General features: G+C 40.9%; 2 protein-coding genes across 2 annotated transcripts in view; one reads left to right on the forward strand and one right to left on the reverse strand.

Annotated features, from left to right (window-relative positions):
• The window catches only part of LOC131203166 (uncharacterized), a 50,354-nt gene extending 28,316 nt beyond the window's left edge, over positions 1–22,038 (reverse strand). The window contains exons 1-10 of the mRNA XM_058193118.1: positions 21,904–22,038; positions 16,658–16,759; positions 13,919–14,060; positions 11,827–11,914; positions 11,517–11,736; positions 10,247–10,507; positions 8,220–8,355; positions 5,013–5,151; positions 3,206–3,223; positions 1,526–1,641 (exon numbers count right to left, since the gene is read on the reverse strand). Coding sequence (XP_058049101.1) covers positions 1,526–1,641; positions 3,206–3,223; positions 5,013–5,151; positions 8,220–8,355; positions 10,247–10,507; positions 11,517–11,736; positions 11,827–11,914; positions 13,919–14,060; positions 16,658–16,759; positions 21,904–21,921 — 1,240 coding nt within the window. The 5' untranslated portion in view covers positions 21,922–22,038. The remainder of the gene's footprint in view (positions 1–1,525; positions 1,642–3,205; positions 3,224–5,012; positions 5,152–8,219; positions 8,356–10,246; positions 10,508–11,516; positions 11,737–11,826; positions 11,915–13,918; positions 14,061–16,657; positions 16,760–21,903) is intronic.
• C8H4orf17 (chromosome 8 C4orf17 homolog) overlaps positions 3,265–24,929 on the forward strand; it is a 130,722-nt gene continuing 109,057 nt past the window's right edge. Inside the window, exon 1 of the mRNA XM_058193622.1 lies at positions 3,265–3,723. The gene's annotated coding sequence lies outside the window, so the exon portion shown is untranslated. The remainder of the gene's footprint in view (positions 3,724–24,929) is intronic.

Genomic DNA, 24,929 nt, shown 5'->3' on the forward strand with positions numbered 1-24,929 from the left:
GGGAATCTCGAGGGCAAGAAGGTCAGCCGCAGTAAATGTCCGCATGCTAAAAGTCCGCAAGTAGACCCATCCTGGACCTGTCACGATGGAAATTGACACACCAGTAGTTCCGGGTGAAAGACAGGCGAAATATAGTTCTTAGGCAGTAGATGAAAACCGCCACGAGCACGCGCAAGGACTGGCTCCTCCCCGACGGGCTACCCCAACGCCCGCCTCAACCCTCCCACCCCTCCCCGACGGGTTCTCTCCCCACCCGTCGAATCCCTTCCCCCCACCCTCCCCTTAAAATTCCCATTAAAATTCCCCTTAAAAAATCTATTAAAACAATTAATTAAAAAACCCCTGAGTCTCCTATTTTTGGCATGCCATCTCTCGGGGTTCCAAAACCCGTCCTCAAGATGGGCCCTCGATAGCGTGGAGGGCCAAACCCGCGAGAGAGGGGAATCTCGCAGGGCAAGAAGGTCAGCCGCAGTAAATGTCCGCATGCTAAAAGTCCGGCAAGCAGACCCATCCTGGACCTGTCACGATGGAAACTGACACACCAGTAGTTCCGGGTGAAAGACAGACGAAATATAGTTCTTAGGCAGTAGATGAAAAACCGCCATGAGTAAATTATGATAGAAATCATCCAGCTCCCTCTCAAGAAGGACCCTGGATGGTGTACAAACAAATTATTAACATATAAAATGTTAAAACAGGATAACTGAATGTAAAAATTTAAAACAGGACAAGAATAGTTAAAATATAACAGAAGTTAATTACAAGTTAGTTATAAAGAGATACCATTGATAAAAAGTTTTTAATATCCTGTTTCATCAAGCTTTTCCAAGCTGAGTGCTCTGCAATTGTTGGATTTAAATTTGTATAATCCCCAACTGGGTAATCTTGACTTTGAATTCCACACATCTGACAGGAACTCAATACAGGGAAGGTTGATTTATGCTACGAACACAGTAACAGCATGGTTTAGTCTTGCCGTCATGGTTGCTGGTTCTAGGATAGGGATCAGTATGACTTTGAGATAATTTGCTTTATGTTAAAGATACAGATCTTCAGTATTTAAAATCTATTTGGTAGATTTGGGAGGGGTGCGGAAATAGCAGTACTTGTATATAGATCCATAGTGCTTTACAGTGAGCAGTGTACAATGCCAGCATATTGTCCCCAATAATCTGGATCATTTTATTGACCTCGGAAGAATGGAAAGCTGAGTCACCCTTGAGCCACCTCAGGATCGAACTCCTGACTGTGGGTAGAGTAAGCCTACAATACTGCATTCTAATCACTGTGCCACCAGGGAAATGGATGTTGGCTAAAAGAACTGTAAAATACTGCAATGGAAAATGTGGACATGATTTATGACTAAAGATTTTTCTTATTGCTATGTGTTGCCAAATTTAAATTAACCCTTTTCAGCCAAAAGTCAAGGAAGAAAACATTAATATTATAGTCAAAAAGTTGTATTTATTTAATTTATATCCCTTTACTATTTTTATAAACTCAAAGCAGCGAACATAACTAATACTCTTTTCTCCTCCCATATTCCCCACAAAAACTCTGTGAGTTGAGTCAGGCCGAGTTTGTGTGAGTGACCCAAAGTCACCCAACTGGTATTTGTTGCATTTATAATGATTTTCTGGGCTTTTTAAAAACAAAATTATTATGCTTATCCACTTTGAAGCAGTGCTGATCCTCAAATAAGACTGTATATGTATTTTTCTATTGATCAGGCTTGCGTGATACAATTAATCATATATAAAACAATTACTGGAGCTGGTGATAAGAAGCTTTGGTTCCATTGACTCTAGTTCCATTTACTCAGAGTTGGCATCAGAGGTGGTATTCAGCCGGTTCGAGTGAACCGGTAGCGGTGACTTGCAATCCTGTCCTATATTGATGTGTTTTTGACATCGCATACATGTGTGGATGGCGCATGCGCACAAATTGTTGTGTTGTTTGATGTTGCATGCCTGTGTGGATGGTGTGAGCAAGCGAATTGCTGTGATGTTTGATGTTGCACGCTGATGTGGATGGCGCGTGAAAGTGAATTGCCGTGTTGTTTGATGTTGCATGCATGTATGGATGGCGTGTGCAAGCAAATTGCTGTGTTGTTTGATGTCGCACGCATGTCTGAATGGCATGTGTGTGAGCATGTGCTCACATTTCCGGTGCCGGGCAAACTGGTAGCTACAGTACGTGAAACCCAATCTAATTAACATGATTGGAAGGCAAACCTATCAAGACAATTCCGTTCAGCACAATAAGCTTTGGGTGGTAAGGAAACATGAACAAGAGAGAAAGCAAGAATGTGTAAGATTATATATTGATAATATATTTTTGATCTAAGATTATGTGGCAGAGTCATCCAGGCTTTACGGCAGCAAATGCAATGGTTGAGGGGTTGGACTGAAACCAGGGAAGTCTAAATTCAAGTAAATCTCCCCTTGATCTCTGGCTACGCAAGAAAATTGAAAACCTGTGCTGTTTTCTTGCAGACATTTCATTGCTCAAACTAGGTAAGATCATCAGGCACTGCGTTTAGAGGACCCCGTCATCAAGGACCCCTCATTTCAACCCTGAGCTACAAATATTCTCCTTTATTGTTAAAACAAGAGAACTGCGGTGCAGAGAAAATGAAGGGAGGTTGCCCTGAATTGCCAAAGGAGAGCAGCTGCTTTTGGCATCAAGGGACTGCCTTGAGGTTTGGGTCTATTTCAGTAGAATTCATGCCATGGAAACAGAATTGTATGGTTAAAACAGTCAAGAGTGATTGGTCTTAATTTCTCTTCTCTAATCAGGAGCCCTTCTGGTATAATTCAGTTAGTGAATCATGACACATCCTAACACCATGAGGCTAAGCAGTGAAAAACATGAGTTTCTACATTTTATGTAGATGCAATTGATTTCCCTCACCCCCCGCCTCCACTTTGGAGCCTTAAAATTGGATTGTGCTCTTTCTGTGATAATTAAAACTAAGAACATGACTTGGATTACTATTATTTTTTTTGCATCTGGGGCCAAGTAAAATCAACTTTCCATCATGTCGTTTATGCTATGGCCTAAACATAAACATGCAGAGAAACAAAATAGGAATGTCTTTTTCCAGTATTTTCAGAACAAACATAGAGCCAAGGAAAAGGGTAATCTTCGTGGTTCCCATGCTAAAGACTTCCAGACAGATTCAGCAAGTTGAGCCACTTAAAACATCAAGACAGTACGAATGCTGAAAAATAAAACACAGGCTTCACTTTCCACATCCTCTTGTAAAGAAAAATGATCAAAACACAAGTATTTTTAAATTCGGGGGCCTGTGACTGATTTCCTATTTTCAAAGCTTGCTGACAGATATTATTGTTAATCTTGGAATACGGGAAAGGCAGGCTAGGCAGTTGGAAAATGTGATGGTTGCACTCGTTTGTGGCAATGTCAGGAGAACAGCATTTGCCGTTCGTAAGAAATCAGTGCTGTGGAAAACCAATCTTGTCAAGTAGTTATGGAACAGAGAGAATGGCGCCCAATGTGTGTATAGTGTAGATTCACTCCTGAGGCAACTCACTGTACAATGGAGGAATCTGGGAATTCAACAACAAAAGTTGCATGCAGATCTGAGGAATCTCCTGAACTTTATTGCCTCATAGATCTTTGCTTCAACCACTTATCAATTGCTTCAACAACCTTGCTTCAATATTAGAAGAAAGCCAGAAACGGAGAGCCTAGCACAAGGTAAAATATTTGCAAAGTAATTTTACAGTCTTGTCTCATTTGGTAGCCCCTTGTTATAAATGCTGCTAGCATATATAGAAGTGAAATTGCCTTGGTCAGCTTGGCATGTGAAGTCCTTCAAGGCTCTTTTTGATCTACAGTGCTTCTATATAAACACACCAACTGTGTGTTGGACGGGACCTTGAAATCCAATTCTCTAGCTAACACTATCAGGCAATGGAGTAGCTCCCTTGAAGTTTTGCCTAAGGATAGTGATGGCCGCTGAATGGAGGAAAACAAATTGAAACTGAATCCACATAAGACAAAAATATTCATCGTGAAAGGTCATCACTCTAGGTTTTGCGTGGAGCTAATCTTGATGAAATCATTCTCTCCCAAAAAGAATGGGTATACAATTTAGGAGTAACTCTGGATTAGATCAGCACCTACCTATAACTTCCAGGCTTGCATTATATAAGGTTGTTTATGTATGCAACTTGAAAGCTTTAATTGGGGCAAACTACTACAGCCAGGTCGATGTTTGGTTTATCCCCCAGAGCCCATATCATACACATTTTAAGTCAGGTTGCCAATTTGCATCCAGAGGCAGAAGAAGTTATAGCTGATTGTTTAAAGTGGCTTAGACTTAAAATCATGTCATCTTCTCCTCAAAGATTCTGAGTTTGATCAGCTAAGTAGAGCTGGTTGATCTGGCTGCCAGTTGGGGCTACTTATTTCTGGGTGGTGGTGGTTGGGTATATAGAATTCATTAGAACAATGAATTAGTAGAATTAAACCTTTACAAGGCATTAAAATGCACTCTTTCAATTACCCGTTAATTTTATCTAGAGAACTCTTAGACTCGGCATAGCTGCTCTGTGAGATGAACATCTAAGAAAAGTGCAGCAAATACATCGGTTACCTGGCAAGCCCTTTTGGTCTTTACAGAGCTACAAAATTAATATTCGCTCTACGTGTAGATGAAACTGAATTTATTTTTTTAATTTATATCCTGTATTTATTATGTTGATAAATCACTCAAGGCAGAAAACATACCTAATACTCCTTCTTCCTCCTATTTATCCCATATCAACCTCCGTGTGTGGTGGATTGGACTGAGAGAGAGAGAGCGACTGGCTCAAAGTCACCCATTTGGCTTCCATGTATAAGGTGGGACTAGAACTCAGACTCTCCTGGTTTCTAGCCTTGTACCTTAACCACTAGACCAATCTGGCTTTTGGAATTCAAACTGAAGTCTGAGCTGAAACTACTTCTGTTAAAAGTAGGTAACAATGGGGCAGAAATCTCACCTCTTTCCAGCATGAAGTAAGTCAAACCCTTTCCCAATATCACTGAATGGTAAAATGTGGCTGATCAGAACATCTGGTTTAAATTTCCCTTCCATGTAACTGGAGACCAATTGAGGAATTGAATCTTTCATCTTCCAGCCTAGAAGAAACAAAAACAAATGTAACCTACTAGATGTTGGCTCTGTTTCCCATGAACATTTTTGCAATTTGTCAAACTTTTTTTTTTTTTGGCAAATCGCAAAAGCACTCGTAACAAAACTTTTAACATTAATTTTTTGTTGTTGTAAAATCAAATATGGAATAATAAAATAAAACTGGAAGCACATGAATTGCTAAATGTTTACTCTTAACTGCTGCTTCGTTTTCTGGAGGAAAGATGGTAGCTTTTCCCTAACCTGGTATCCAGATGAAGTCTCTGTCTCTATCTCCCTCCCTCTCCCTCCCTCATAATTATACTGCCACCCATCTCACAAAACCTGACTCTAGGTGGTGTATAATAAAACCATAAAATAACAACATTAAAAGAGAATGCCATTAAAAGGGGTTTCTGGAAGGATGGCAGGAAAGCGGGCAATCTCACTTGGGAGGCAATGATGTTTCACAGCAAAAAAAACAAAAAACCTCAACTCCTGGGTCCCACCAGATGTAACTTCTTAGTAGATGGAGCTTGCAGTATACTGTTTCTGCCAGATGGGGGTGGGGAGAGATATCAGGAAGAAGCAATCCCTCAAGTAACCTAGCCCAGGGGTGTCAAACTTGATTTCATTGACAGCCGCATCAGGGTTCTCTTTGACCTCAGATGCGGGGTGGGTGTGGCCAGGTGGGCGTGGCCAGCTTGATGTCACTTGTGTCGGGGACACCTGTGGTGGCCTGAGAAAACTCTGTTTTCACTGACAGACGGCGGCAGGAGGCTGTTGCAGCTGAAAATGGAACTTGGGTGGACCACACGCAGCCCTCCCGAGCTCTGTTTTTGCTGGCAGAGGCACTGAGGGCCTCTTTGCTGTTTTTAGGGTGGCCCCATGGGCCAGATCCAGCCCCTGGGCCTTGAGTTTGACACCCCTGACCTAGCCCCATGAAGGGCTTTAAAACCAGCATCTTAAATTGGACCTAGAAGTAAACTGACAGCCAATGCAGCATGTGCCATTCTAGCGACACAGATAGCCCACAGCACCACATTCTACCCCATCTGAAACTTTCAGATACTCCCCATACTATGGGGAGTGTTCAAGGCATGAGTAACTGGGAACAGAACATTTGGATGATGCCAGAATGGAGAAGGTTGATATGCAACAATCATGAGGAGATTTCAAGTGCACAGATTCTCTTTGAAGATAAAATGGGATGGGATGGGAATTTGTTAGGATTGCAACAGTAGGAGAAAGTTAGTACAAGAGCCAAACTACTTACCGTATTTTTCTGACTAAAAGATGCACTTTTTTTGTCTCCCAAAAGGGGGCAAAAATGTCTGTGCGTTTTATAGACCGAATATTGCTGAAGCCCCACTCATCCGCCAGCCATTTTTTGGCCTCTGCATACTCTGTTTTCGGGCCTTTCTCAGGCCTTTTTTTGGCCCATTTTCAAGGCTTTTTTGGGCCCTTTTTTGGGGCTTTTTGGGGCCCATTTTTTCAGAAAAAAAAATGGGCTGAAAAAAGCCTCAAAAATGGGCAACCCCCCTCAAAAACAGGCCAATAAAAGGCTCAAAAACAGCCCACAAAAAGCCTCAAAAACAGGCAACCCCCCCGAAAACGGGCCGAAAAAAAAGCCTTGAAAATGGGCTGATAAAAGCCCCAAAACGGGCCAAAAAAAGGCCCAAAAAAGGTAGGCCAAAAACTTTTTTTTGCTGTTTTCCTCTTCTAAATTTAGGTGCGATTTATAATCTGAAAAATATGGTAGTTACTAATATCTGCAGGAGACACCCTTTTGAAAAAGATCTGGGTTTCGGAGGCCTGTTTTTCTTGTCCCTGCCTAAGAAATGAATTTTCTTCTTTGTTGTATAGAAAACTTATACAGCTTCTTTTGCCAGAATTTTATAACTTCATTTGAATCATAATTTATACCTTTTAGAAAGGTGGAGTATACATCAAACTAACTGATAAATAAATACAATACAGTTAATCCTGGATTTAGGACCACAATTGAGCCTAAAATTTCTGTGGCTAAGCGAAACATTTGTTAAGTGAGTTTTGTGCCATTTTATGACCTTTCTTGCCACCGTTGCTAAGTGAATCACTGCAGTTGTTAAGTTAGTAACGGCTGTTAAGTGAATTTGGTTTCCCCTTTGACTTTGCTTGTCAGAAGATCGCAAATGGTGATCACATAATCCCGGAACACTGCAACCGTCATAACTATGAGTCAGCTGCCAAGCATCTGAATTTTGATCACGTGATCATGGGGATACTGCAGAGATTCACTTAACAACTGTGGCATTAAAGGTCATATAATGAACTCACTTAACAACTGCCTTGTTAAATGAAAATATACCATCGGAGAAGGAAGTGATAAAGAAAATTCTGGACTGTGCTGAGATGGATAAATTAACAAAGGAGATAAAAGAAAAGGAAGATACGGAATATTATATAGTATGGAATAAATTGTATAAATGGATAGAAATTAGAAATGGTAAGTGACAAAAAAGGGGAAAAAGTCACATTCACACATACAAAAACGGGTAGTACATGAAAGAAAATGAATTGTTATAATGATAGGTATGATGGAATATATATAGAAATAAGGGATAATGGGACAAAAAAGATAACTATAATTAAAGGAAATGAGAGGGGAAAAATGTAAATAATAGAGAAATACCAAAACAAAGCTGATGTAAAGAAGGAGTATATGTTTTATGTTAGTGTTTGCTATGTCTTGGTTTTTTTGTTAAAAAATAAAAAAATATTTAAAAAAAACAACTGCCTTGTTTAGCATTGGAAATTTTGGACTCAATTGTGGTCATAAATCAAGGATTATCTATAATACAGCCACAGATCAAATGAACCAATTATCCTAGGACAGGGGCCTGCAAACTTGGCTCTTTTAAGACTTGTGGACTTCAACTCCCAGAGTTCCTCAGCCAGCAAAGCTGTCCTAGGACAAACTCCAGTTTATAGGTATGTTCACACACCATCATTTCCACTGTCATTCCATATTAAAAAAGACAAAGAAAATATCTGCTTATGGGTGTGTTCACTTATCTTTCATCCGTCAACATACCTCCAATGAAACTCCCTTTAATGGTGCGCCCTGTGAGAAGCAGCATAGGATCCAACGGAAATTTTGCACCTAGGGGGGGCATCCCAATCACCACACAGATCCCACAGCCCATGTGACAAGAGGCCAAAGCAGCTGTCTGGTTGAAAAAAGGGGAAAAAGTAAAGTTTTTGCTGTGCAAAGAAAAAAGGGACAATGGATGAACATTAAAAATACTTTGTTTGACCCTGGAAATGGTAAAGCTAAGTAACAGCTGATTTACTATAAAGCAAATGTATACTGAATGTTCTGCAATCTTCATACAGCCACTACTGATGCTCATGCCTCACAATAAGAATTGAACTACCTACTTCCCAAAATGAATTTTTTACCAACAATTCTCTGAAGTTACACCTAAATCTGATGATAGCATTCCAAAGGATCTCTGATCTTTCTGGAAAGTTGACTTTTTTCAGTACTGACAGTTGAGTATTGAGTACTGAGTATCCCTAAATAGCACCCATCCATTTACTACTTAAGAAGATCAACACAATTATAATTCTTGTTTTTATATTTGCTGTTTTTTATCTGATTGTTGAATGCTGTCCAGGGTTGCTGTTAGTGAGCTGGGCAGCTATATGAAATTTTAGATAGATAAATAAATAAAAACAGATTTGATCTTCCAACTATCTTAACTGAATCACGTGTAGGCTCTAGTTACTAACACAAAAGAGTTTAATCTCAAACAAGAGGGCATCCTTGGCAGTCTGCCTGAAGGGCAGGGTATTTGAAATAAAAAGGGATCTATTTTTAGACAGCGTACTATGAACTAATTGTCTTGAGAAATGGTGATGGCTACCAAATGAGGTTGTTCAAAAGTGGAAACTAATGTGAGTTTTTGTGGTTGACAATGGACTTGAACTTGTCTCTCCCCAACCCTGATTGAAGATTTTAACCACTACATCCCAACAACTGATCCATAGAGGGATGAACTATCATTTGTTGTCTCAATGGCCATTTACTTTCCCTGAATGATTTGAACCCCAGCTGTCAAGAAGCAGGAAGGGAAGAGGACTCATATCCCTACACTATTTGAGACATTGTAGAACAGAGGTGTCAAACTGTTTTACTGTTTTACTGCAGTGACAAATAATTTCACAAAAATATTAATACAGGAAACCTGGAGAAAACATACATACAGTGGTATTAATGAATTTCCATTTTCAAACTTTGGATACAGTGGACAAAATCTGTGTCCCAATGTCTCTCCAAAATATCAGACTAAGTCCATTATATCCAAAGTAATTCAGACAATTCATTTAAATTTAGAATAACGATTTAAATTGTATGATCACTATTGATGCTATTTATATCACTCGTGTAAGAATGGATTTACGCAAATAAAGTAAAACCGTGACTGTTTACACAAATGAGGTATATTCTGACTTAGATAGCTGGTAGCAGGGGTGAAATGCTCCCGGTTCGGACCGGGTCGCCCGCTCCGGTAGTGATGGTGACGGGTGGTTCGGAGAATCGGTAGCAAAAATCCCTGTCCCCCCCACCATGCCCAGCTGAGCTGCGCAATCATCAGTGTTTTGTTTTTTTTTACTTTTAAAAGCATTTTTTTCTTTGGCCGAAAAAATGCTTTTAAAAGTAAAAAAAAAGCCCCTGATGATTGCATGGCTCAGCTGGGATCGTCAGAACCCTTTAAAAGCTTTTTTTCCTCTGGTGATCCCAGCTTAGTTGCCTGATCATCACAGGCTTTTAAAAGTATTTTTTTACAACCTCTTTGGCCGAAGAGGTTGTAGAATAAATGCTTTTAAAAGTAAAAAAAAAAAGAGTTGGCCACGCCCATCCAGTCACATCACACACCCCCACCAAGCCACGCCCACAGAACCGGTAGTAACAAATTTTACATTTAATCCCTGGCTGGTAGTAGCAGATGTTGCGTCATCCTGAATGTTCTTTTAATTAAAAATTTCACTATGGTGTTTTATTGAAACTAGCATCAAAAGGGTGAATGAGCCAATACATTTTGATTAAATACATACCAGTGTCTCCAAACATCCAGCAACCTCAAAGGAATAATCTACACCATGTCCAGTCATTTCCAGCACTACTTCTTGAATGGGTTTCTTGTAATCTTGAGGGTTGATACATTCTGTAGCTCCCAGTTCTTTTGCCTTTCCAAATTTGTCGCTGTTAATGTCAATCGCAATGATACGAGATGCTCCAGCTGTTTTGCACCCCATGATCACAGAGAGACCAACTCCTCCCAAACCAAAAACAGCACAGGTAGATCCAGGTGTAACCTTTGGAGTCATGGAGAAAGAGAGCAGAGATATATTCAAGTTATCCCCAGCAGCATAACGAATTGATGGAGAAGTTCTTTTTGAAAAAAGTTTTTTATTTTTTATTTTCTTATATACATATTGTAAATGTACATTCTCTTGTCTATAAATAATCATACATATTTTTTCTGAAGAAAGCACAAGTATAATACACTTTAATTACATTTGGGGTTGGTTGCTCTTCTACCCTTTCTTTTCCTTCATTTCACAACCAACCTTCTTCTCCTCTTTTCTCTCCCTCCCTCCTCGCCTCTCTTACCTTCTTTCTCCTCCTCTCCTTCCCCTTTCCTACTTCCCCTTCCTCTTCCCCACTCCTCTCCTCTTAACCTCCTTTCCCACCTATGGAGAAGTTCTTAAATGGCATAGAATTTGAGAGCCAATCAGAACGTATAAATAGTCTCAAAGGTACTTTTAAAAAAAGAGGCAACTAGACTTCTTGAAGTCTTTCTTTGAAGGCTTTTTGTTTCTCATCCAAGAAGCTTTTTCAGTTCTGAATGATGGGAAATGGAAGGATTTATACTCCTTGCAGACAGCTGGACATTTGCATTCTTTTAGCAGGTCGTTAATGTCACCTGGAGGTTTATCTGGGTCACCTGAGTGGTGCAAATTGGTGTGGAGCCTTCTTAGAACTGTCGAAAGGACTGTGTTGTAGATTGGAGATAGATGATGTCACATCCCTCCCTCTCTGTTGAGAGAGGGCTGTTCAGTTTTGACACAGATGGCCTCTTTGACCCCTCTTTCAAACCAGCGATCCTCTGTCCAAAATATGAACTTTGTTGTTTTCAAAAGAGTGGCCTGTGTCTTTTAAATGCAGATGGACTGCTGAATCTAGTCCTGAAGCTTCTTGGATGACAAGCAAAACATCTTCAAAGAAAAAAAAGAAAGTTCAGTTGCCAGCTTGAAGAAAAAAAAAATCATGACTTGGATGATTGAGAATCTTCACAGACAACTTATAAATAGGTTTTTTCACCTGGGCTGTATTGAGGGCAGCCCCATAACCAGTAGAGAATCCACAGCCGAAAAGACAGACTTTATCCAGAGGTGCAGCAGCATCAATTTTAACAATGGTGGAGTCAGGCATGACTGTATATTCAGAGAAAGTGCTAATCCAAAGGAAGTGATGAATTTGCTTCCCTTTGCAGCTGAATCTACTGGTTTTGTCAGGCATCAGATTTTGTGGCTCGGAAATGCTGTTTCAGAGATAAATGGACTTGTCAGTAAAAAAAGAAACTTTATGTGCAATCCAAAAATATACAAAATACATTTTTAAAGGAACTCACTGGGTTTTCAGGCAACAATTGGTGTTTGATTTTAAACATGAGTTGCATTCTCCACACTGGGGCAGACAAAGAGGGATAACTTTGTCTCCTTCAAATGCAAAGGAAAAAAACATGAAACCTCTGGATCAAAAATCATGCTTGTTACCCACATTTTTATAAATCAAAATTTATAAAGCAGACTTTTCCTGATGTATTTGCCATAGTTGAAACAGCCTTCTGCATGCACTCATTAAAATTCAGATTGTAATTCATTGTGAATTGTGGGGTGGGGGGGGTGGGGGGAAGCAATACTAAATCAGTTGTCCTTGAAGCAGTTTCACTTAACCATATTTAGAATAGAATAGATAGAATAGAATTTTTTATTGGCCAAGTGTGATTGGACACACAAGGAATTTTTCTTGGTGCATATGCTCTCAGTGTACATAAAAGATACCTTCATCAAGGTACAACACTTAATGATAGTCATAGGGTAAAAATTTTACACTTAATGATACAACAAAATTTAATCATTCTTCATTCATACTACACCATGGCTTAGCATATTTAGCACCTGTGGTTTTAAAGTATAAACTTAAGTCTGTAATTCAGCTTGCAATCGATGGTTCATGGCAAATCCTTGTACCATCATTACATAAGTTTTCATAGATCAAAGGTTACTTCATTAGGTGTGCAGAGTACAGGTCTGAGAGTGAGAAAATTTATTTTATTATGCAAACAGCTTCGTTGGGCAGAGGAAAAATGAAATGGTGAAGAGACACTAAGAGTCACAATTGTTCTAGATGTGTCTAAATATGAAGCCACATGACAGAGAAATTTGTGCAATGAATAGCAAATTCAGTTATGTAGTGTGACAAGACCTCCCTGAGCTCTGGTGTAATGTTGGAAAAATAGTGCTATAAACACAGTTCATATAGGTAATTCTCAACTTATGATTACAATTCTCAACTTATGATTACAATCGGGGCCGGGATAGCTCAGGCTGTTAAGAAGCCTGTTATTAGAACACAGTAGCCTGCAATTACTGCAGGTTCAAGCCCGGCCCAAGGTTGACTCAGCCTTCCATCCTTTATAAGGTAGGTAAAATGAGGACCCAGATTGTTGGGGGGGCAATAAGTTGACTTTGTAAAAAAATATACAAATAGAATGAGACTATTGCCTTATACACTGTAAGCCGCCCTGAGTCTTCGGAGAAGGGCGGGATATAAATGTAAACAAAAAAAACCAACAACAATTAGGGCCAGAATTTCTCTTGCTAAACAAGGCTGTTAAGTGAGTCACACCCAATCTAATGAGCTTTTCTCCCACAGTTAAACAAATCACTGCAGCTGTTATGTGAATCATGGGATCATTATGGGAATCCAGCTTTTCCCATTGACTTCGCTTGTCAGAAGGCGGCTGGGAAAATTGCCAAGAGTGGTCACATGACCCTGAGATGGTGCAACCATCATAAATACATGTCAGTTGTCAAGCACCCAGATTTTGATCAGGTGATTATGGGGACGCTGAGAAGGTCATAATTGTGAGGACTGATTGTAAGTCTTTTTTTCAGGAAAGGGTGGTCACTTAATAAGTGGTTTTAAGTCAAGGACTACCTGTAGTTAAACAAATCATGGTCTGTAATATCTGAGCTCACTTCTGTACAATACAGACTCTATACAATAGTGCAGTGATGGCTAACCTTTTCCAGACTGAGTGGCCACAGTGTGTGCGCTTGCACCCCCAAAGTGCAATGCGCGTGGCCCCCCACATGCATCCCACCCCCCTGCATGTGTCCATGCCCCCCGTATGTGCTCCACCCCCGCACACATGCATGTACGCCTCCCCCCCCATGCACCCCACCCCCAGCGCATGCGTGGTAGAGACCCGAAGACCAGCTGGCTGGTGGGAGGCACACACACATGTGCAGTAGAGCTGAGCTGGGGCAATGATTCGCGTGCCCACAGAGATGATGCTGCGTGCCACCTCTGGCACTTGTGCCGTAGGTTCGCCATCTTGGCAAGAGCGTATAGCAAATACAGTATGCTGGATACCCATTGTATTTTGAAGATATTAAAATGCACATGGAAAAAGCCAGAGGAGTTCTTCTCTGTACCTGGTTTCACGCATGTCACTCCTGGCCCAACACTTTCTACTATTCCGGCTCCTTCATGGCCAGGAATGACAGGATACTCTACTTTGGGGAAAGAACCTTCCAAAACATGGTCATCTGTCCCACATATTCCGGTGGCTACTATCTATAATACAGAACAAAGAGTTATGTCCAACCATCACGGATGTTATGTGGGTAGTTTCTAGGGGCTTCCCATGATCTATGCATAACAGTCTCATGTGAATATGGACAAGCCAATGGATTCTAAACAATGGAGGAAAACACAAATATAAAAATGCTATTACTCTGATGCCCCAGACCATGGGGCAGAATGCTGTTTATCTTTATCAGTGGAAGGCATGCTATTAACTCCACTCATCCATCTTAACCATTCTCCTAAAGACGGAAAAAAGATGAATAATATTTTGGCAGTGATTTGCTCTCCAAGCTTGTTTCAATGTAGTTTCTGAACGTTTCGTTACCAGACCGATGGGTAACATCATCAGCAGGATTGTCTTGTCCTATTCTCCTTAGCTTATAAATGTCTTGCATGCCAATGTGGTCAGTTGTTTGTTTGTAGCTATATTTAAATTCTGAGCTCCAACTACATTGAAACAAGCTAGTATCTAGAATTATCTTATGTTTGTGAAGGCCTCGTCCTCAAATCGGATCAAAGTGCTCCGATTCACATTTCTTCAAACTATCCTGCACAGTTTATCTTTTGTGCATGCCTTAATTTATCCTTCCTTCTAACTTCCTTCCTTCTAACTGCACTGGGAAATGCTGCTCTAATTTATCAGCAGTCTTCTTAATGCAGCAGTTATGTAAAACAAAACATTTAGTATGGAATTTCCTATGAAGTATGAAAGATAAATATCCCACACTTTTATGCCAAATGAAGCACTGAAGTAAGCTAATTTCAAAACGATGTCACATAGTTTCTTGGACTAGGAAGCATTCATGCCCCAATCGCTTCATCGTTTGGGGAAAATGGGATGGGAGGTTATGCCAAAACTAATATTTAAGCAAATTATGACAAAAATAACATTTAGCAAATTCAAACTCAGAATGAGTCTTTGCATCCCTGTCCACACCATTATTTTCATTTAGATCTATGCAGCTGACCTGAGCACTGCATTGGATTTGAAGGTGAAAGGTGCTTTGAAAACATGGGAACTTGCACATAGAACCTATCTACAACTCTTTAAATTAGCTGTGTCACTTCTTGGGATCAGAAAAGACCCTCAATTTGCAAAACCTCAGGGATCCATTTTGTACCTTTAAGCCTCTTCTTATCCAGTCTGATATAGTGGTTGAGTTGATGGACTAGGAATTGGGAGATCATAGTTTTACTTTATTCTTAGACCCAGAAGCTGACTGGGTAATGGAACCAATCACAGTTTTTTTCTCTCTCTTTGCTCAAATTACTTCACAGAGTTGTTGTTTTGGAAACAAATAAGAAATACTGTGTACACGGTTGTGACTCCCAAATAAAAATTGGTGTATAATTCTATTGCATAAATGTCTAATAAAATATACTTAGAAATGAGTGTAAGAGGTTACAAATAGGGTGCCAGAAAAATTGCATGTAAAGTAGAGATTACGAATGTCAATTTAATAAAAGCAAGGCTGCATTCACAGCACACATTTAGTAAACCCAAACAGAGCACCCTGTGGTCTGTGAATGAGAAACAATTCCCATTTACTGTTCTCTTACCTATTTAAGGGTTGGCAATATAGAAGTATTTATTTAGCAAACTGCTGGGCAAATGCTTGAAAAATAGATTAAAGGAAGTGACAAGTTGTAGTTTTCCTTTAAGAACAAAACAGTGCTTTCCAAAATAGAGGTCCATGGAAAATTACTCATAAAAATTGAACTACCTTAACACGAACTTCATGAGACCTTGGTGGAGCAAATTCAAACTCAGAATGAGTCTTTGCATCCCTGTCCACACCATTATTTTCATTTAGATCTATGCAGCTGACCTGAGCACTGCATTGGATTTGAAGGTGAAAGGTGCTTTGAAAACATGGGAACTTGCACATAGAACCTATCTACAACTCTTTAAATTAGCTGTGTCACTTCTTGGGATCAGAAAAGACCCTCAATTTGCAAAACCTCAGGGATCCATTTTGTACCTTTAAGCCTCTTCTTATCCAGTCTGATATAGTGGTTGAGTTGATGGACTAGGAATTGGGAGATCATAGTTTTACTTTATTCTTAGACCCAGAAGCTGACTGGGTAATGGAACCAATCACAGTTTTTTTCTCTCTCTTTGCTCAAATTACTTCACAGAGTTGTTGTTTTGGAAACAAATAAGAAATACTGTGTACACGGTTGTGACTCCCAAATAAAAATTGGTGTATAATTCTATTGCATAAATGTCTAATAAAATATACTTAGAAATGAGTGTAAGAGGTTACAAATAGGGTGCCAGAAAAATTGCATGTAAAGTAGAGATTACGAATGTCAATTTAATAAAAGCAAGGCTGCATTCACAGCACACATTTAGTAAACCCAAACAGAGCACCCTGTGGTCTGTGAATGAGAAACAATTCCCATTTACTGTTCTCTTACCTATTTAAGGGTTGGCAATATAGAAGTATTTATTTAGCAAACTGCTGGGCAAATGCTTGAAAAATAGATTAAAGGAAGTGACAAGTTGTAGTTTTCCTTTAAGAACAAAACAGTGCTTTCCAAAATAGAGGTCCATGGAAAATTACTCATAAAAATTGAACTACCTTAACACGAACTTCATGAGACCTTGGTGGAGCCACTTCTACCTCTTCAATAGAAAGTGGTTTGCCGATTTCCCAAGCCACAGCTGCTCTACATTTGATAACCTAGGAAAACCAAACCAAAGCTAAATATGTTTAGTCTCATCCTATACAAAGCACAAAGTAGATGAAACCAAGTAGCAGAACTTTCCCATTATTATAACATCACAAGTTGGTCTATGCCTAAAAGCCTTCTCAATGTAGCAGCTCATGGTGGGGTTCACAGAGAAAGCCTCTTATGCCATTCCAGTGGGAGTAATCAGCTCACTTGAGATATAGCACCAGAGATCTCCACAGGAGGCTCAAATGAGAAACCTAATGTGTCCCATGGTTGCACCACAAGCTCTACTCCCTTTGGACATGCATCATGAGAATGTACGTGTGTACAAAAGGAACAGAATTTGCATTGAAAAGATGTGATGATGCTCTAGACCAGGGGTGTCCAAAGTTTTTTGAGTGAGGGCCAAATACAGAAAAATAAGCAAAGGCCCGGGCCACTGGGGGTGGGGGTGGGGTGTGTGAATTTTTTTTGTACCAGTTCTTTGGGCGTGGCTTATTTTGGGGTGTGGCTTGGTGGTCATGTGGCTGGTGGGCGTGGCTAACTGCTCATGTGACTGAGTGGATGTGGCTATGGGCATAGAAACTACTCAGAGGGCTAAAAAAAGTAATTTTTGACCAGTCCTCACACTTATGACCATCCTCACATTTATGCCCATTGCAGCATTTTTAACAACCATATCACTCATTTCACAACTGCTTCTCTTCACCACGGTTACAAGATAGGGTGCAAAATGTAAAGATAGTTGTAGGTGTGAGGACCAGTCAAAAGTGTGAGAACCTGTCAGAAATCACTTTTTTCAGCCGTCTGGGTAGTCCCTATGCACAGTTTAGGCTTAAGTATACTATATGTGTGTGAGTTATATATATGTGCATGTGTATCTCTATGTTTGTGTACGTGTGTGTTTGTGTTATGTTGATTTTAATGTAATATTTTTAAATATAATTATTCAGAAAGGCATGCGGCTGGACAACAAACAGTATATAAGCCTAGTAAATTCATGTGTGGCCCGGCCACACACAAGAGGTGACATATTGACACATGATTACTGTGTGTATTTCTAACTCGCCTATAATGTGAAGAACATTGCTCTCAGTGGGAGCAGTGATGCTGTCCTTTGGATTGAAGGATGGCTGGGATGTCAGGAGAAAGTTTGGTGGTTGAGACACGAAGGACTTCACAGAGATGGCTATCAGTCATTCTGGATCTCAGTCTGCTTTTGTTCTGATTTAACAGAGAAAATGTTTGTTCACATATGTATGTTGAGCCGAACAGGCTCATCATTCTTTTGCGTGGCGTCTCATCAGAGGAAACTTGGCATGATCCAAACTCTGATAGAAGTCAGGAGGAGAGAAGCTGATGTTGACTCTTCAGAGAATCATCACATTGCATTTCAATCAGTTCTAACTGCAGACTCTCCTCCACTTCTTCTGCATCCACCAGGAAGGGGGTCGAGAACAGCTTGATTTGTTTTTCAATGACAGAAAAATCTTGAAAACGCTGGTTGAATTCTGTCACGAGAGATGTAATTACAGAAACATATTTCTCCTTTTAGCAGAAAGGTCTGCCTTTGGAAAAGCAGACTTGATTTCAGACAGCGCAGGAAGTGTGCAGTTTACAATATGTGGATATCATCTTCATTTAAGGGGAAAATGTTTCATATTCATTCATCTTGGCCAGGGGTGTCAAACTTGGTCTCTTTAAGACTTGTGGACTTCAACTCCCAGAGTCCCTCAGCCAGCAAAGCTGGCTGAGGAACTCTGGGAATTGAAGTCCACAAGTCTTAAAGAGACCAGGTTTGGACACCCCTGATCTTGGCTTTTGTTTTGTATTTGGTATGAACTTGAAACTCCCTTCGTTATTCCCTGCCCAAGGGGTGGAGGCGCGAGGAGCCTCACCAGGCGGCCCGAGGAAGGCGAGGATAGAACTGCTGGGGTCGGGCACGGCCAGCAGCCACTTTCCCGCTTGTCGCCGCCTCCTCCGCCCCCTCCCTTCGTTATTCCATGCCCAAGGGGTGGAGGCGCGAGGAGCCTCACCAGGCGGCCCGAGGAAGGCGAGGCTAGAACTGCTGGGGTCGAGCACGGCCAGCAGCCTCTTTCCCGCTTGCTGCCGCCTCCTCCGCCCCCTCCCTTCGTTATTCCATGCCCAAGGGGTGGAGGCGCGAGGAGCCTCACCAGGTGGCCCGAGGAAAGCGAGGATAGAACTGCTGGGGTCGGGCACGGCCAGCAGCCTCTTTCCCGCTTGCCGCCGCCTCCGCCTCCTCCGCCTCCTCCGCCTCCCTCGTTATTCCATGCCCAAGGGGTGGAGGCGCGAGGAGCCTCACCAGGCGGCCCGAGGAAGGCGAGGCTAGAACTGCTGGGGTCGAGCACGGCCAGCAGCCTCTTTCCGCTTGCCGCCTCCTCCGCCTCCTCCGCCTCCCTCGTTATTCCATGCCCAAGGGGTGGAGGCGCGAGAGCCTCACCAGGTGGCCCGAGGAAGCGAGGATAGAACTGCTGGGGTCGGGCACGGCCAGCAGCCTCTTTCCGCTTGCGCCGCCTCCTCCGCCCCTCCTTCGTTATTCCATGCCCAAGGGGTGGAGGCGCGAGGAGCCTCACCAGGTGGCCCGAGGAAGGCGAGGATAGAACTGCTGGGGTCGGGCACGGCCAGCAGCCTCTTTCCCGCTTGCCGCCGCCTCCTCCGCCCCCTCCCTTCGTTATTCCATGCCCAAGGGGTGGAGGCGCGAGGAGCCTCACCAGGCGGCCCGAGGAAGGCGAGGCTAGAACTGTTGGGGTCGGGCACGGCCAGCAGCCACTTTCCCGCTTGCCGCTTCCTCACCTCTCGATGGCTGTCACTGCCGCCACGCGTGTCCGACATGGGGAGGCGCGAGGAGCCTCGCCAGGCGGCCCGAGGAAGGCGAGGGTAGAACTGCTGGGGTCAGGCACGGCCAGCAGCCTCTTTCCCGCTCACCGCCTCCTCCGCCCCCTCCCTTCATTATTCCCCGCCCATGGGGAGGAGCCGCGAGCCTCGCAGCGCGAAAAGGGCCATATTAAATTATACTTTCAGAATTTGCTGCAGGCCAATAAAAACTGACCCGTGGGCCGCAGTTGGCCCGCGGGCCGTAGTTTGGACACCCCTGCTCTAGACATTTCAATGAAAGCCTCCATCCTGTGGACACTTTTGTGTAACACAATTTTTTTAAATAAAGGAATGCAACAGGGCACACGTGGATGGATTTCTTTGCTATATAGAAAAAGTGGAAATTAATTCATCATGTTATCTACTGTACACCTGACAGTGGTAATCTTTCTCATCCCTAGAGTACCCTCTGACTAGAGGGGCTGAAAACTGTCGGTGCTTTTCTATTTTTTGAGACAACTATTAAGGCAAGCTGCAAACAGACTGGTCATCCATATTTTTTTTTAAAAAGTGTGTGTGTGTGTCTATCCCCTCCTGCCAGGCTCCCTCTCCCATCAGAAAGTCTGTATTTTCTGTGGCATAACAAGAATTCACTTTCCCAAAATGTTAATTTTGGCTTCCAGCCCATTTTCTGCCCATTTTTAATTTACTTTGAAACTTGGACTTGGACAAAGTAGTAAATGAAATGTGATCTACAACTGAGCTATGACCCCAAGTCTAGTGGTGCAACAGGGCGCCCTTTCCTCTTTGAGCAATTATAAATTAACAGTATTCTCTTAACAAATCACTTTATTCCTGAGGTTTTTAATCCCCACTCGGTGCAATCAGTGATTTATAATATAATCTAATACATTTTCCAGAAATCATATACACGCTAGATAATGTATTATACAGTACTGTATTGAACTATTATATGTTCTAAGTAAGGGATGAATGCAGCCATGTGTGCACTTAGGATTTCCTGCAACTTAAATCCTTAGTTATATGTGCTTCAGATGCCAATCTAGCTGCAATAGCATGAAAATTAGACTGCAATTGTAACCATTTTAAGGTGGTAGAAAGCCTTCAAGGCAATCTTGACTCCTGGTGACTGCCTGGACAGCTCCCTGAGGTTTTCTTGGCAAGATTTCAGAAATGGTTTGCCTGCTTCCAAGGGCTAGGAGAGAGTGACTGGCTAAAGGTCATCCAGTTGGCTTTGTGTCTAAAGTGGGATTAGAACTGACAATTTCCCAGTTCTAGCCTGATGCCTTAACTCCTACATCAATCTGGCTCTCAACAGTAAACATATTTAAATAGAAATCGATCCAACTGAACATATTGTTTGAATTTATAGTAAACAACAAAGAAGTCAACCGCATTTTAGTCTAGCGTATTTTGAGAATGCTGCTCATCTGTGTTGCGTTAGGCTTACTACACAAAGCATAGTGCAATAACTACGGCTAAAGTCTTGCAAGCAAAGCCATTAGGATCTATTTACTTAAGATGTCTCAGTTTAAGGACAAACCGTGATCCAACAAGCAGGACACATAATTACTCATTGTCTATGCATTGTGCCAACGAGTGGCAATGCTGTGGGGGTGGGGGGGTGACTGTAGAATAGAATAAAATAGAATAGAATTTTTATTGGCCAAGTGTGATTGGACACACAAAGAATTTGTCTTGGTGCATATGCTCTCAGTGTACATAAAAGAAAAGATACGTTCATCAAGGTACACTGTAGTCCAGTGTAGTCCATTATATATCCGAATACAATGAAACAAAAATGGATTTCTAGTTATAATTCTTCCACATTGTTCCATTAAATCTTACTGTTGCCATTATTTCACCAAAAGCATGCAGGAAGATATGCCATTTTAAACTGTACATTAAGCCCCTGGTTTTGCTGAACTGTGGTTTACTGTAGAATAGAATAGAATAGAATAGAATAGAATAGAATAGAATAGAATAGAATAGAATAGAATAGAATAGAAAAGAAAAGAATTTTTTATCGGCCAAGTGTGACTGGATACACAAGGAATTTGTCTTGATGCATGTGCTCTCCGTGTACATAAAAGAAAAGATACCTTCATCAAGAATCATAAGGTTTACTTTCTTTTATTAGTTCTACACAAAAGAGGGAAGCACCAGCTGTCATTTACATATCTTAACAGCGGGGCTCGCATCAAAGATTAACCACAAATTAACAGATGCATTTCCCGTTTAAATGAGTTTACAGCTTAGTTTACTTTCTCCCCAAGAAGAATAAACGGTTTCTTACTTTCCCAGAAGTGTCCATGTCTGCAAATTACCCACTGCAACGAAGATCTTTTCACTTCGCTTTCGGAGAACCCTGGTCTATCGCTTTGGAATATTTGGGGGGTGGGGGTGGGGGGGAATAGAAGCTAACACGACGCTAGGCACTTGGCTTCCAGCATCGAGATTCCTTTAGTTTAGGGTCAAAGAGCGGTCCAAAGGCAACCCTTTTTTCCAGTTAGAACTCTTCGCTTGCCGTAGTCGCGCCGCGGAGGACTCTGGGGAATGCAGTCAAATCTGCCTACAATATTGCCTACACCATTTATCGAAGCGCTAGCTAGGCTGTTATCTCAAGGCATCCGCGTGTGATAATATGCTGTCTGTAACCGTCACAAGAAACGCCTCACCTGGCAATTTGAATAAAGGGACTGTGTAAATTCGTTTCCATCTGTACATTGACATTTTCGTATGCAAAGGTGGTGAGAAAGGACATTATTTGGTTTTTTTTATTTCTTTTTGTCACAACAGTATACACAAACAATTGTCATAGATAAAACAACATATCTTGAAGAAATATATAAATATATATAACTAAAAAAATATGCAATAACTATATTAATTTGATATAATGAAGAGAACAATAGGACAGGAACGGTAGGCACTTTTGTGCTCTTATGCACACCCCTTATAATTATATTATAATATAATTATTATATTATATAATATTATATTATATTTATAATATGATATGATATGATATGATGATAATATAATATTTATAATATATTATATAATATTATATTATAGTTTTACCAGAATTTGGGGAAGAAGATTATATCTCTGAAATACTGCATGCAATAGGACAATCAACCTTTTTCCTTTTTTCTTACAGGTGATTTGGAGAGAAGCAGAACAGTGGTGGGTTTCAAAATTTACTACCAATTCTGTGGGCGTGGCTTGATGGGCGTGACAGGGGAAGGATATTGTAAAATCTTCATTCCCACCCCTCTCCAGGAGGATACTGTAAAATCTCCATTCCCTCCCCACTCCAGAGAAAGGTTACTGCAAAATCCCCATTTCCTCCTGATCAGCTGGGACTTGGGAGGCAGAGAATAGATGGGGGTGGGGCCAGTCAGAATTTTTACTAGTAGTTCTCCGAACTACTCAAAATTTCCGCTACCGGTTCTCCAGAACTGGTCAGAACCTGCTAAAACCCACTTCTGAAGCAGAAGCACTTTCCGCCTCAAAAGACTTTGAAAATAGTTTTTCATGTTGGACTGGGAGCAGAGAAACCAGCAATCAAAGTTCTCTGGGAGATTTGGGTCTCTTTCTCAACCCAATCTGTGCTTGCTGTGGGGAAAAATGGGAGGAGGGACTTTTGTGTGTGCTATGTACTTTGTGCTGCTGGAGAAAAAGCAGTGTATTAAACTAGGGAGGTAATAACAGTATGATACTTTCCCCTGAAAAATGGGGGACTATCTTCAATTCTTCAGTAATGTCTAATCTAACTGGCGGCTGGTTATTACCACTTATATTATTGAATTTATATCCTGCATTCCTGTTTAAACGAATACATGAGTTGGGTTAAAGGTATAACCAACTGGGCTAATCCCTGCAGTTTTCTTGGCGAAGAAAGGATTTGCCATTGTTTCCTTCTTAAGGGTAAGAGAGAATGACTGCCCCTCACTGAATGTAAATGCAATGTTAAATCAGTGTAAACGTTGACTTTAAGACTACAGTGAGACTAAAATTCATGTGCCCTAACCACTGTACAAACTGCCTCTCTTTATATAATGGTTACAAAACCTTACAAAACCAAAATAAAACAATGACATTGTGTGTTATGTGAGCTTAGTCTTGTTCAATGAGGTTCAGTGACCTATGTTATGTGAGCTTAATCTTGTACAATGAGGTTCAGTATAAAGGCACATCTTCCAGTTACACTGAATTCACATTGCATTTTGAAGATATTAAAATGCATGTCATAAAAGCCGGGAGGGGGGAATCTTCCCTGACCTGGTTTTAAACATGTCTCTCCTGGTCTAATGCTCTCTACCATTCTGGCTTGGAATTTATTGGAAATTTTACTTTGGAAAAGAGCTTGCCAGAATGTAGTGATCCATTCAACATATTCCTGCGGCTGTGATCTACAGTATACTAGAGAATGACCTCACCCATAGAGGAATTTATGTGGGTAGTTATTAGGAGCTTCCAGTGACTTTTTTTTTTATCATCAGTTGTTAGTGTCCAAGTAATTGAGAAGTTTTGCCTGAAAGAAACATCTGTTTTTCAAATTTCTATATGGTCTGATTTGATTACTCAAAAAAAAAATAATAATCCTGTTTATATTTTGAAAATAGATGTTTGAATTATAACATCTGTACTATGAGTCAGTATTATAATTTTCTAGTTAAGATGGGTGACAGCAGCTAAATACTTAAAAGAAATAAACAAGTATGACAGTTCATAAGTAACATCGTTTTTTTATAAAAAGCAAATATATTCCAAATCATTCCAAATTCAGCTTAGTCGTTGATTAAAAATGCAACAACATAAATATTCCTGGTAGGCCCATTTTTTTTAATGTTTGCCGCCAGAAGCTGGGTTATGGTTTTTTAAAAACATAGAATGAGTTTCCAATGGTAGGTTTACCCATTACTGGAAAGGGACATAGTGCATAGGGTATACATAGAATGTGGCAGATTCTAGTACGCCCTGCTGCTTCTGGGTGGTGGTGGTGGGGTTGGTGGGAGGGCCTAAACTACCCATCCAACCTTACTAAACTTTCCACACAATAGTTAGGAGCTACCTCAGTAATGTTGCCACCTGTCACTTTTTCCTAGGTAAATCCCATTCTGCCACGGTTTACTAAAAAGGAAACAGGTGGCAATCCTCTTCTTGCCACTGAATTTGGAAAAATATGCTACAGAGGTTTTCCCTAGAATGAAAGTTAGTGATTCACTTTATTAAGATATCAAGGTTCAAAAAAAAAAGGAGAAAAGACAGAATATGGTAAAGGAAAAAACCCAGATGATTTTAGTTGCTACTATT

The sequence above is a fragment of the Ahaetulla prasina genome, chromosome 8 (genome assembly GCF_028640845.1).
Source record: "Ahaetulla prasina isolate Xishuangbanna chromosome 8, ASM2864084v1, whole genome shotgun sequence".
NCBI lineage: Eukaryota > Metazoa > Chordata > Lepidosauria > Squamata > Colubridae > Ahaetulla > Ahaetulla prasina.